Consider the following 14,687-nt stretch of genomic DNA (forward strand, 5'->3'; position numbering starts at 1 on the left):
TCAAAGTTCACAAGCTATTTAACAACTTTGGGATTTGTTGCTTTTGCATCTGATACTAGTCTTTTGTGAAAAATGATGACAAGGATGTGGTGGTTTTCTTACTATATGTGGATGACATTATTTTAATAGGATCAAATGCTACTAAAGTCCAACAAGTTATTGAAGATTTGGCATGTGTGTTTGACTTGAAGGATATGGGCAAACTTACATATTTCTTGGGTCTCCAAATTCAGTACAAAAAGAATAGGGACATCTTTGTGAATCAATCGAAGTATGTTAAAGATTTGATTCACAAAGCTAGAATGGAGTCATGCAAACTAGCATATACTCCATGCAAACCACATAGTTAGATGCTACTAAATGAAGGTAAACCATTGCAGGTGTTAGATCCCACATCGTCCAGGGGAGATGATCCTCTATGCCTTATATGTACATGCCCACCTCTATATAGCACGAGGCCTTTTGGGAGCTTACTGGCTTCGGATTCCATAGGAACTCCGAAATTAAGCGAGATCACAAGAGAGCAAACCCAGGATGGGTGACCCACTAGAAAGTTCTCGTGTGAGTTCCCAGAAACAAAACTGTGAAGGCGTGGTCGAGGCCCAAAGCGGACAATATCGTGTTACAGCAGAGGCGAGGCCGGGATGTGACAATTTGGTATCAGAGCCAATCCCTGGCCGGAAGTGTGCCAACAAGAGTGTCGGGCCCCTAAGGGGGTGGATTGTTAGATCCCACATCATCCAGGGGAAAGGATCCTCTATGCCTTAGATGTACATGCCCACCTCCATATAGCACGAGGCCTTTTGAAAGCTCATTGGCTTCAGATTCCATAAGAACTCCAACGTTAAGCGAGATCATGCAAAAGCAATCCCAAGATGGGTGACCCACTGGGAAGTTCTCGTGTGAGTTCCCAGAAACAAAACAGTGAGGGCATGGTCGGGGCCCAAAGCGGACAATATTGTGCTACGGCTGAGGCGAGGCTGGGATGTGACAGTAGGATTCTACATTGTATCAAAGTTTGGTTGGCTCACTACAATATCTCACATTCACACGCCCAAACATAATTTATGCTATGAATTCAGTATGTCAATTCATGGCTGCTCCAATAGATATACATTTAATCTCTATAAAAAGGATCATTAGGTATCTTCAAGGTACTATAAAGTGTGGAATCACATATTCAGCTGACACTGCCATGCATTTAACAGCATTTTCAAATGCTAGTTGGGCTGCTGATTTGAATACAAGAAGGTCCGTGATGGGATACGTGGTTTATCTTGGAGGGAATCTGATCTCTTGGCAATCAAAGAAGCAAACATCAGTTTCTAGAAGCTTTACAAAAGCAGAATACAAGGCACTGGCTCATACTGCAGCCGATGTAGCATGGATTTGACTAATCTTGAAAGACTTGGGAGTGGTCTTATCTGTTCAACCTACCATCTATTGTGATAATATGTCAACAATCGCACTTAGTGCAAATCCTGTATATCATTGAAGGATAAAACATCTTGATACGGATTACCATTTTGTCAGAGAGAGGGTGCATCAAGGTGATCTGTTGGTCGAATATCTCTCCACTGATGAACAGACAACCGATATTCTTACTAAAGGTCTACATAGTCCAACATTCACTCGACATTGTTTCAAGCTTCTCAAGCATGTTTACATGAAAGCATTAAAGAGAGCACTACCTACATACATGCACTAGATTTTAAAAATTGGGTGTCTTTCTTTTTTTCAACGTTACATCTAGAAAATTGACGTACTCCACTAGTAATTCTTTGATCATCTAAGTCCCAATTACCCCCTCCAATTGCATATGTATAAAAATAACGAACATTGTAAAACAAGCTCCAAAAAGCAAGGAAGCTAAGCCATAATACAATCTAGACAAAGGCCAAAATCTCATTCCACTTAAAAGTAGCTAACAATAGAGTTTAAAATCCAATACAAACTCATGAAATGTACAAAATCTTCTTCAAAAAAATAAGAAAACAAAATTTTGCAGTAACCATGCACTCCGAATTACAAACTTTCCCATGCCACTGAACTTCCCTCAGTTGGCCGTTTTGGTTCCCCTACGGGCTAGAATTTTGTCCAGCGAGATTCAAGAGATAAAGATCATCATAACGCGAGCCACAACTACTATATTCGCAAATTTAAAGACATTGTTCATTTAATCTAACTTGGCGTTGACCTCATTTACATCGCATCCACAAAATGCGTGATGCTGAGCATATCAACGCATCTAGTTTTCTTCATACCTTCACTTGATCAAGAATGGCAGTGGAAGCCACCGAAACAAGTTATTCTACCATTGCAGTCCTCCTTTCTAGCAGTGATTCCATAAAATCTGAACACAGTTTGGTTAGGGGTGGAAGTTCATGAGATGACCCACTAAATATGGTCTCCCAAGGCCTCTGTGATGGAGCAGATGGGGCCACGGTCTGGTCTCTCTTTATATCAAACTTCGGTAGCTCCCCGTAGATAGATGAATATCCAAATTGCCCTGGTATATGAAAAATAAATTAATAACAAGATACAATACTGTAATACAGGTAATTCATACACACATCATGTAGAAACCCAAATATCATCATTCTTCGGCTCTCAACAAATTAAATAACGACATCAACGTGGTTTTGCTGGAAAGGATATATCTGTATATGGTTTAATTGATAAAAAGCTTACATACCAACATATAAATCAACTTTTCGTCATCAGTTCTCCTAAACAATTATCTAATGTACTTACATATATATGTATGCTTGCATGCATATATGCATGAGGATAAAATATGCTAATTCTAAACTGAGCTTGAAACCGATGGTGACTAAGGGCATCCATATGGGGGAGTCTCATTTTCCATTAGAAAGTCTGTCTGAATAAGAGGGCTTCTACTCAAAGTTCAAACAGAGCATTTGAATTTCCTAACCTTGCATATTTTCCTTTCCCAAATATTATACGACAAATTTACAATGAGTAGATTAAGGATTTATAAATATAATAGCATATTATGTCATGTGTATGCTATTTTAAAATTAACAATATAATATATGGGCCCCTTGTTCACACATCATGCTGATCTTTTGTTGCTACAGACAATAAGCAACACAACTAATGCAAAAGGAAACTCTACCTGTTTCATCAGGGGCAACACGACTCCCCGGCCTGGTTAGACTAAGTTCTTTTGCTTCAATGTTATATGGGTCAAAGATGACGTATTCATGGTCACCATTTACATAGACAAGCAAAGCTTGTGGACGGTTCCTATCTAAAATATTTTGTTGGTTAGAAAGTTGGTCGAGGTTGAGAAAAGCAAGCCCGCCTCCCTGAGCCTGCAATAAAAGCATAAAGGAATAAAATACAATTCATTCTTTTGTAATACTATGAAGCAACAGCAGTTGCAACACGAATTCGTGCTTCAACTGTATAAGCTTTAGAGTTATAATGTACATCACAAAATGGTTTAGATTTTTCCTTGTTTCTTTATCTTGTCATTTTTCTGTGGCTTGAGAAAGTTGGAACTTCTTAAACAAAGTGAGGTCTTCTTCATTTTCTTTGGGGAAAATGTGATTAATAAATAAATACATAAGGAACACAAATGTGAATGTAACCTGAAAGCAAGCTACTATTTATGGATTCATAGGTCTTAAAACACATCCAAATTCCAGCCCTCAGATTTTTACGGCAGTGCTGTCCCCACCAAATTATACAGTTTATATCTTTGTTCATAGAAAAATAAATCAATCAATTGAGTCCTAATGCGAATGAAAGTTAAAGGCGAAATTAACACTTACAAATTTCTTATATTTTATTAGAAGAGTAACAAGAAAATGGGGATGGATATACCAGAAAGACTTTCAACAAAAAGCACTAAAGCAGAGATTTTAAGTATATACCTTCCTTACAGACCACATAGCCAATGGAACAGGATCTGTTGCATTGAATAATAAGATTACCCCATCTTTTCCTAGTAAAGATAGAACTGCAAATGATGACGAATCTACCGCACAGGTAACAGCTGAAAATTTTAGAAATAGCAGATGTTAAATCGATGTACAACACTAGTGACATGACTGTCACAATTAGTAAATATACAGGAACGTTCAGCTTGATGTCACTAAACTATAAATGGGACAATGTTCAATGTTATCAGTGCCACTCTGAGCCCTTCGAAAGTTATAAACGTGAATGGCTGGTTTAAATTATTGAGGGGCTTCCTTAGCCCTTAGCGTATGCATTAAACTGAGTTGTACACCAGGATAAAGATAAAACCACAAGTCACTTCAATTGCATTTATTACACAAACAATATTGATGTGATTAGGAAAACCTTAAGCAGAGAAAAAGTACACAGAACACAATTTACAAAGTGTTTTGCACAGTGGGTGAGGAGAGGGAGAGACAAAGGTTCAAACCTTCTACGTGTAGCTTATATGACCAAGATTCAGATAGTTCTGACATGCTCCACACCGATAGTTGTGGTTTTGAACCTTTAGTGACAGACACGAGATACTCTGATTTCCCAGCAAAAGATAGGGTCGCAATTGGCTGAGGAAAAACAAAATTATATAAGCAGCGTTTGAGTTACATTTCAATATATGCCAGCAACTCTATTGAGTGTACCAGCCTCAAAATGATGCAGTAAGCATAATTAAAAAGGGTGTAAATTCTAAAGATGCTCCCAACTTCAGGCATTTGAAGATCACCCATACCATACCCCAACAAACTTACAACCGCCCATACCCAGAAAAACTTAAGACCACCACGCTCAACTGGAAGCAGCAGAGACGTCTGAAGTTCTTAATATATCTTTTATACTAGGTAATCTAGTATCCTTATGCATGAAGATAATCAATGAAAGATCAGAACCCAGTGTAAAGATTTTAGAAGTAGAAAGGCCCCGACTCGAATTTTTTCACACATTTGAAGACCACCCGTACCCTAAAAAATTTAAGACTACCCATAACCAGAAAAACTTAAGATCACCATGCTCAACCAGGCCGAGACATCCCTGATTTAGAACCCAGTGTAAAGACTAGACGTAGAAAGGGCATGACTCGCATTTTTCCAAGCACTGATATGATGATTCACATGAATAACATATGTTTCTAAAGAAAGATTAGTCCAAAGATGATTGGGATCTGAAAAAATCACCATCTGCATCTCTCCAATGACAGCTACAAGTGCATTGTTGTCGGGGTCCCATAGAGTGATTACGTTTTCAGCTGCAACCGCCAGAACAGAACCATCGCCAGAAAATGCAGCAGCTGTCATTGGCTTATTCCTGAGAAGGAAATGATTTTCCATAAGACAGTTATCAAAGCAGTTCATATGTGTTACGAAGACAGCCAAAAACCAAAAGTTTCAAACACCAGGTTATGTATATGTGCAAAAACATCTAATGTGTACACTCCCTTTTCCTTTTTACCCTGGTACTCTATCCCCCGCCCATTTTTTCATGAGCTATATCTGCAACTGAGGTGTCCACTTTTTGAAAGAAAACAAATTTTCATAAAAGGAAAATGAAGGACTGCAAAAGAGATGACAAGGTTTCTTCTTGCCTATAAGACCTGACACGCAATCTGTAAGAAATAATAAACAGATACCAAGAACAGTACTTTAAAACACTACAACATCAAAAGCTTTATGGAACGACACAAGAACAAGAAATTCACACAGCAGAGTTAGCTACTACAACTAACCAATATTCAGTTAGAAATATCATGATTAAGATCTGACTCGAATCCAAAATAAATTGGGTTCGTAATTCACTCCCCAAAAATTTTGGCTATTCATGACTTAACCATCTCTTTATACTTAGATTTAATCACTCTTTATAGTTAGTAAATTCTTTTTCAACAAATGTTGGGTATTCAACTCTCAGCAAGAACAGTGACAATATCTACATGAAAGTTTTTCCTTACTAAAAAGGGAAGGAACATACTTGTATGAACCTATTGCATGACACATCCACCCAGAATGTTGCAGCGCCTCATGCTTCTGCTGAATCTCATCACTGCAAACCCAAATCTGAGACAGTGCAACAAAACTGTAAACTACACAGGAAACAGAATCCTCAACAGTAATTATCAAAATCATTCAAATTACCTTGAAATCCCCACCATATGATGAGCTAGCAACCATTTGACGAGTAGGATGGAACGCAAGGGAAGAAATTCTAGCATCCCTATACAACACAAAAGATTAACAGTTACCACGAGTGTATATCATTTATACAAACGACAATGCAACCTAACTAATAAATATAATTATCATCACGACTTTGAAGCACATAAGAGACTGTAAATTAACAAGATACCAGTTTTTCCTTGTCTTTAACAAGTTCAATAGCAGTCACTACTTTATAACAGGACTACCAACAAGTATTATAACAACAGATAGACATCAGATTCCATCCACAATAGATCAGTCAGGCCCATACCTGTGAGGTTCATAAACAACAGTGGACAGGCTGAAATTTTTGTTCTGTGGCCCTGATGCCCAAAATTTAAGACAAACAAGACTACCTAACCCCTCCTCGGGAAGCTTAACTTCAACAGTGCTCATCATAGAGCCATCTTTAGATAAAGACACCAAAGTCACTGTTACCTGTGACCAAAATAACCCAAGACATGGTCAAATTAGTGATCATGTGTTTTAAAAGAATGAAAACCAAATATAATTTCAAGCTAGAAACTAAAACAAGCAACTTACTCTGACTTCATCCCCTGGTTGATGGTTTCTTTCACATATTTGAACCTGCAAATTACCGAGTGAGAAAAATTTCACTTACACATCATCACTTATATGACCCTAAAAAAAAAAGCCTCGCCCTAGAAAATCAACAATTAATTATCTAACCATAGATCACCGCAAATAAAATAAAAAAAAGGCTCGCCCTAGAAAATTCAACAATTAATTATCCATTGAAATATCAATTAAACAAGAAACATAATCACCTCAGACATTTCGCGGTCATCAAACAAGCTGTAGAATTGGATGCGATAATTCACGGTACGCAAGGCAACGAACCCATCAGTGTGATCAAAGGCAAACTTGCTGCATATTCCATCATATATCTCTGGACATGAATAAGGAAGCTGAAAAGTAAAGAAAGCTATTTAGAAGCTGAAACTATTTTACTCACCGAAAGCTGCTGAAACCAATTTCAAAGAATGTGTACAAAAAGGTGAAGGAATCCATCAATCAGGTATCCAGGCACATTCATGAAAGGAAAGGAAAAAATAGCTTAAGAACCAGCTCACTTTTATCTCACAGATGCACAAATTTTTTTTCTCTGCATCAGGGTGAAAGAAATTTAAGGCCAATCACAAGGCAATTATAGGCAGAAATTTCATCAGCATATTCACTCCCAGCCGGGGTTGCACAGGTCGTGGATTGCTTTGGTACATGAAACAGGAACGGGTACAGGGTGCACAGTTTCATGGGTGCCCAGGACATTAGGGGTATACTTAGTAAGTACGATATTCCTGGTCGCAGTTCATTGTGAATTTTGTTTGGACCTTTTTCAGTAATAACACATGAAAAAATATACAAAATGTATTTATTAACCTGGCCAAGTCAACCTTTATCTCAGGTTAACCTAAAACACTTAACGGTTTTATAACTTTAATAAGAAAATCTTAATAGATAATAGATATATATTATACTCTGTTTTTAATTAATAAAGCAAAACCAAAATGGTGTAATTTACTAAAGATATACACTTTTCCCATAAGCCGTCGCAGAGGCACGGAGAAGACATGGAACTGAACTGCTCAAGATCACAACTCGTGACTGAGACCTATCTATTTGGCTGCAATCAGCGACAGCAGTCAGTTCGTGAAGACCAGCGACCCAGATCGTGAATTGTCTGTTTGGGATCGTGCAATCTGGAATGCAGGTCGCAAGGTCAGTCAACGAACCATGAAACACTACTCCCAGAAAAGGTACAGGGACTTAATGATGTCCTTTTTGTATGCTTATGCAACAAACCACCGGGCCCAGACTCAATGTGACCAATTCTAAAGGTTCTTTGAGAGAAAATCATGAGTAGGATTTCATCACCTGGCTCACAACAAAAAGGTACAGTTGACCCTGAGTTTATTTTTATTTTTTAAATGAAACTTGACTCTGATTTATTTGCATGTTGTTTGCCTCCAAAATTGAGGCCTATACTCAATGTTTTGGTATTCTTAGTAGCATTCTATATGGCACGTACATCCAATGATGTGCACTGTGAATACTATAACCTACTAATAGTGGTTCTTATAAAAGAACATAACATTTCTTACTAATTACTATTAACTCAACCTATTAAATGTTTATGATGAGTCAATACCATGCAAAAGTATGGCCTTGAAAAGAAGCCTCTTATGTATCCCAGGAAAGAAAAATCCGAATTTTCAATTGAAACATACCTTGATCCCTGAAATAGACTTCACGATTTCCATGGAGGGCATCTTTAGTATATGAATTTGATTATCTGCACAAGATATCTAAAATCCATATATCAGTGAAAACAGTAGAATACATTAGTTCCTTATCACAAAGAATGCATGACTATGTTACAATACTCCCTCCCAGAAAATTGAAGTTTTCTTACAGAAGAAAGTGAAGGGTCGGGAGAATCAGTCAAATATAGAAGAGGAGAACCAATTCTGGGCAAGAACTTCTTTTTCCCTGTGTCTAGCTGCCAGACCACAAGAACTCCTTCCATTCCACCTGGATAAGACAGAATTCTCATAAATGTCACTTGACAATAAGAATCCATGCAAAGCAAGGCATAATCCAGGCGATTTTCACCTCAGTCGCTCAAAACCCACATACCTGAATATAAATAGGCACCGTCAGAAGAGAAAGAAAGTACACTTATTCCAGCCGCATGCCAATGCCAGGTGGAGGAAGCATCAGCATCGTCATCTCCCCTAACTCCATCTCTTTCTTCCTCATTATTCATTGATCTTCCTTTCATTAATTTATCACCATCGGAAAATGTACGTTTACCGAATCCTGTCCAGATTAGAATTCTCCCACTTGTATCACCTGCGGCAACAATTGCCTGAGTTGGATGAAATGCAAGAACGTTAAAGTTTCTTGTATGATGCAGAGTAATCTTCTTAGCAATCATGAGTTTCGAGTCTATAGCAGGGACTCTCCATATATGAAGCTTCCGTTTGTTCCGGATGCCAAAGAATTTTCCTGAGGGACTGATAGTTATAGCCTCTGGTTTTCGAGTCTGTCAAATTCAAACCCATTGTCAATTTGTCATGCCTCATAAATTGCAATAGGAGAAGAAATTTTGGAATTGAATAACAATAGGCGAAGAAATATTGGAATTGGAGTCCACTTTCAACAAATTTAACGTAGTTCAGAAAAAGCTATTCCTATATAATTTCTGGAAGGTGTTAAAGGGCTGAGGAGTGAATGGAATTATCCTCATGTATCTCTTAAAGGAAGTTTCATCTCAAAAAAGTTAATATGAATTCTTGAGAGGGAATGAAATAATTCTTTCGGTCTTGGATAGTGTAAAGGAAATTGGTCTGAACAAATATTAGCTCTTAATCAGTACATTATGGAAAAGTTCATACAGACACATGTTTGCATCAATGTTAAGGACTTCAACTGTTATATCCTTCAACTTCTGATCATGAGTAACATGCACCGGCATCAAATTGGGTATGAGAACATTACTACATTGGCAGGCAATACAAAACAACACATGATAACACATAGCTATCAACGTATACGAAAAAGCACTAAACACGTAAATGTAACTTTCATGCAATAAAGCATATCATAGCACTTGTTCCCTTCATATATTCATTTCCACACATGCCAGAAGTAAACCGCATGAATATCACATATAATGTGTAGGAACAATGTATAAAGTCAAAGAACTTCTAGTTCACTATTGCTGCACCTCAGAGAGAGCACCGCCAGCCAAACGAGATTCAGTCAAATTACACTTCCGAATCCGTCCACGCAACGGCTTTGGTGTGTTTGGTTGCACTTGGGTATTTTCAACAGACAAATAAGCAAAAACATGAGCTGCATTAGAATCATCCTCTCGTGTTCCTTTCCCGGGTTGGCCCATTATGGACGGAATAACCTGAAAATAAAAACCATATTGCTCACGCCGTCAAAAATTTCTGGGCTTCCAAACAGAAATTGAAAAACTAGAATAAAGCAGCAAAGCTACATACCATAGAGAAAATGGGCATTTTGATATCAATGGTCTTCATCAACTCAGGAACAGCAAAGTCCCAATAGCGAATGGTGCCGTCGACGGAGGCGGTCCAGCAGAAGCTCAGAGCCTTGTTGCCCGGAACTACTATGACGGAGGTGACCAAGCCATTGTGACCCTCCAAGGACGATATCTAATCAAAAGAAAGAAACAAAAAAATCGAATATTTTCAGGCAGGAGGGGGTATGAGAGTGTAAATTGAGGAGCAAGAGGAGGGTAAAGTTGGAAAACCTGCAAACCGGTGGAGGTGCTAAAGATGGAGACGGCGGTGCCTGTGCAGACGAGGAGGCGCTTGGCATCGGCGGAGAAGGCAGGATGTGCTGACACGAAGCTCTTGCCGCCCCTAATCATCTCTGTCTCTCTCAGCAACCGCTTTCGTGGCCGCTGGAAGGTTTTTGGGGTTTAAGCGCGGTGGCTGCTGAAAATCAAAAACCAAAAGGAAATACAAGAGCCCTCGACTTCGAGCATCCCTATAAATTCTTCTTTTTTATATTTTTAAATGTTAAACTTGTGGGCCCAACGGCTAACCTAGTGCATAATTTCTTTGTTAATGGGCGGGCCCAAGCCCAACAAAACATTGAAACTACAAAATAATGAATCTTGCCCTCACAACATGATTTTTTTTTTTTTTAATACAACAATTTTTTGTTCTAAATGCCGCATAGCACGAGTTTACTATTACATGGTGCCTCATGTCAATAATATAAGAACATAAGTTAGTTTTTTTCTACATGTCCTTATGTTATTGGCATGGGACGTCACCACGGCAGTGAATCTATATCATACAAGTTGTTCTCCTAAAAGAGGGAGAAAACTTATATGGTATGGGTTCACTACCATGTGGCGTCCCATGTAAATAATACAAAGACATATGTGACATTTTTCTACATATTCTTACATTATTAGCACAAGAAGTTACTGTAACAATTAACCTATGTCGTAGAACTTGTTCTCCTAAAGGAGACTAGGGGTGGGCACGGTGCGGCTTGATACAATTCTACCCCCAAACCGGAACTGAAATCGAAAAAATATCAACGGTTCTATTCAGTGTGGTTCCGCTTAAATTTATTATTAGAACCGTACGGTTCGGTCTACATCGGTTCCAATTTGGTTCTTGCCGGTTTACGGTTCCAAATACTAAATTATTTGAACACCAATCATCATGCATTCAAGTGAACAACAAGCAAAAAAAAAAATTCAAATCATCATGCATTCAAGTGAACACCATATCATTTTTAATGCAAATGTCTTTGGTCAGTGGCACCAAGTGAACAACAAGAGACAATTAAAAGAAATATGCATTGGTCAGTCAACAAACAAAAAAAATCAAGAACTCAAGCAACATTAGTCTTCTGATATTGGTAGTAGCAGCAAGCAAAAAGAAATATTCAAATAGCATTAAAGGAAATATGCATTGGTCTCTTGATATTGGCAGCAACAACTAGCAAAAACAAAAATCCAAATGTCCTTGGCAATGGCAGATTCTTTTTCAAACAGCAGCTCATGTACACAATCAAACAACATATAATCAAATTAAACAACTTATTTCAAAGAAGCAAAATCAGACTTCTTATTTCAGAGAGCAAGCAAACAATATACATCAAACAACAAGCTTACAATTCAAATTAGTAAGGAAGGTGCTAAAAAAACTAAAGTTATATACATACCATCAATAGTAAAAGGTGATAAGTTAGGACTGAATAGTTTCTGAAGCCCCAAAGCTAGATGTGCTACCATTCCTTTTTTCTGGAACATATAAAAATCAAGCACTCATTAAAAAATAAGAAAGTAAGCATACAACAAAACAAGAGAAAAAGCAAAAACAAAGTAATGAAAAATAAATAGTCATACATGTTTCAAGTGCTTCATAAAACTCTATATCTTCCAAGATTGTCTCGTAGTCTAAAATTGAGATGTTATCTGATATCAACCAATTTTGAGTACAAATTAACCTCTTTACCATTAGATGAGTCAATGAAGTACAATATGAGTTCACAATCCTTCATATTGTGCTAAAGGCAGATTCTGAAGCTATCGTTGAGATCAGAATTGCAAGAACTTCCTTTGCAATTAGTGCCAACACTGGGTTTTTAACACCATTCAATTTCCACCTATTTAAAATATCAAAATCTTGACCCACTTCCACTTTTTCATTGCGATATAACAAGTACCTATCAAACTCATGCTCCGAGAGGCCGTGAGTTAGTTGTCGGCTGAGTGAAAAAAAAAAAATGAAAGTCTAAAGGTGTGAAATGGGGGATGGGAGGCCGTGAGTGAGGTGAGGGTGAGGTGGGTGAGCCCTAATTGGGATGGGATCCATTACTTTGCAACTTGGTGAAACTAATTTTTCAACCTATTATACCATGACATGTATGTATATATAATTAATTTATTTATTATTAATAAAACGGTTCGGTTTGGTTCCTGCCAGTTCTTGTTCATTTGAAACCGGAACCGAAACAAGTTTGAACCGGTCCAATTCAGTTTTTTACTCAAAGTTCACTTTTCCGGTCAACATGGTTCTTTTTAGTTTTTTTTCATACGGTTCGATGCGGTTTGGTGGTTTTTATGCCCACCCAAGAGACACCAATCCTTTAATTAATTTGAACCATCATGCTGAAACTTTAGAAGCCTCTCTACACATATAAGGAGAGTTCATGGCTATAAAAGCACAACCTTGTCTTTAACCCTATTGAGGGATGATGATCCAAGTAGGCTTTTCCAAAGAACTAAAAAATTTAAACATCATTAAACAGTCCACGATTCATCCCACCTAATCTCTGCAACATCATTGGTATAAGAAACGACCATTCCACCATGTTGTAAGCCTTTGTCATATCAAGCTTAAAAGCCTCATTAACTTATGCTCAAGCTTCATTTTTTTTCGGTGTGTACATGGTCTTTGAGTACTTTTACAATAAGTTTTATGTCATAGCAAATTCAATCTCTTCCTCAATGATTTTGATAGATTCCATTTTTCTCAATTCTCTAATGTGTATTCCACCACCTATCCTAATGCAAGGGCTATCATTATCTCCATTTCCACCATCATGTCACCAACGTTACGTTTTCATGATCATCTCCTTCACACCCACCATCACCTCTGTCACCATCACTGCTACCTGTACACCATCATTTCCATGAGTATCATCACCACCCCTACTATTGTTGATTTGAGTCTTAAATTGTAAATGTTTTAGGAGTCCCTTTTAGGTAGGATTAGTATTTGTAATCCCTTGTATTTAGTTTCAGTATCCTTGTAATTACATTCCTTGTAGAATAAAGCTTATGTACCTATATATTGTAAACTTTGAAAGATGAATAAAGTAACAAAGTATTTTAATATATTTCTTCTTGGCATCAAGAGCTTGGTTTTAATCTGAATTCTAAATAGTAAATTGTGTACAACTAGTGTGTTTTTGCAACTATACCATAGGCGATCTTCTTGTTCTTTGGCTGCTACTTGGATTGTTGTATTGTGTCTGTAATTGTACCTATCTTGTGCTGCAGATCTGCACCAAGTTTGTAGTTGCACCTGTCTTGCGCTGCCACCTGTTGCCGTACCGTGTCTGGCTATTCTCCACGGAGTATCATTCTCTCCCTTCCTATTATCATCCCCCTCATTTCACACTCTTCTTTTTGTCTTATTATCTATATCAAAACTTCAAAATAAGATGTAGACGTAGCGTAATCGCAACTGTTTAAATAGGAGGAGATAGAAAAGGAGAGAGATTAGGAGGGGAAAGAATCTTACTCCATTCTCCACTTTTGTTTCCTCCAATTTTTTTACAGTTTGTGCAAGTGTTAGAATTTGCTACTGCGTGTGGGTATCTGGGACATATTCCTTGTGCCATATTCCTTAACCAAAGGAGTTCACATATTCCTTATCAAAATTGTCAAAAGTTTACGTAACTAAAGCAGTTCATGTATTCCTTATGCTATACCTCTATACTCAACTTTAGCAAAAGACCTTGACACCACTTAATTCCCAGAGTAGTACTAATAGGGGAAGGCCACCATGCATCAGAGTGTACTAGCACAAACAGAAAATACCTACTCACACTTAAAGAGAATGAAGCACGATGACATTTGGCTAAAGTACATACTTCACACTTCATTTCAGAGTCTTTAATCCCACTGAATAAACTAAGTAACATGTACTTCAAATAATCAAACAATGCATGTTCCAAACGATGATGCAATAACCATAACTGTTGTATATTACTATTATGCAAGACACGAACCACATTAGCTATTCCAAGAACCACGTCATCCACACCTATGAATGAGTAAACTTACAAGTTTATTAAGGGTGGAAGCTTCGCATACGTATGCAAGGGTGAAGCTTGGCACACCTTTGCCTACTACTAAAATCAACAAAGCCTCGAACACTCTTGCTCAAGAGTGTGTAAAGCAAAACCTATTTATGTGGTTTC

The 14,687-nt window shown here is 37.7% G+C and overlaps 1 protein-coding gene across 1 annotated transcript; it reads right to left on the reverse strand.

Annotated features, from left to right (window-relative positions):
* Window positions 1–2,304: 2,304 nt before the first annotated feature.
* LOC103960594 (WD repeat-containing protein 75) lies at window positions 2,305–10,619 on the reverse strand. Its single transcript, XM_009373079.3, has 16 exons — window positions 10,483–10,619; window positions 10,211–10,384; window positions 9,928–10,116; window positions 8,835–9,243; window positions 8,611–8,729; window positions 8,426–8,503; window positions 6,965–7,105; window positions 6,720–6,764; window positions 6,448–6,614; window positions 6,114–6,192; window positions 5,950–6,035; window positions 5,160–5,289; window positions 4,421–4,553; window positions 3,903–4,024; window positions 3,140–3,338; window positions 2,305–2,509 (listed from the first exon to the last, which is right to left on the reverse strand). Exons 1-16 carry the CDS (start codon window positions 10,600–10,602, stop codon window positions 2,307–2,309), a joined length of 2,394 nt encoding a protein of 797 aa, XP_009371354.2. The 5' UTR covers window positions 10,603–10,619; the 3' UTR covers window positions 2,305–2,306.
* Window positions 10,620–14,687: the final 4,068 nt, after the last annotated feature.

This window comes from the organism of the source record quoted next, unplaced genomic scaffold (genome assembly GCF_019419815.1).
Source record: "Pyrus x bretschneideri cultivar Hongxiangsu unplaced genomic scaffold, Pyrus_bretschneideri_v1 Contig97, whole genome shotgun sequence".
Taxonomy (NCBI): Eukaryota; Viridiplantae; Streptophyta; class Magnoliopsida; order Rosales; family Rosaceae; genus Pyrus; species Pyrus x bretschneideri.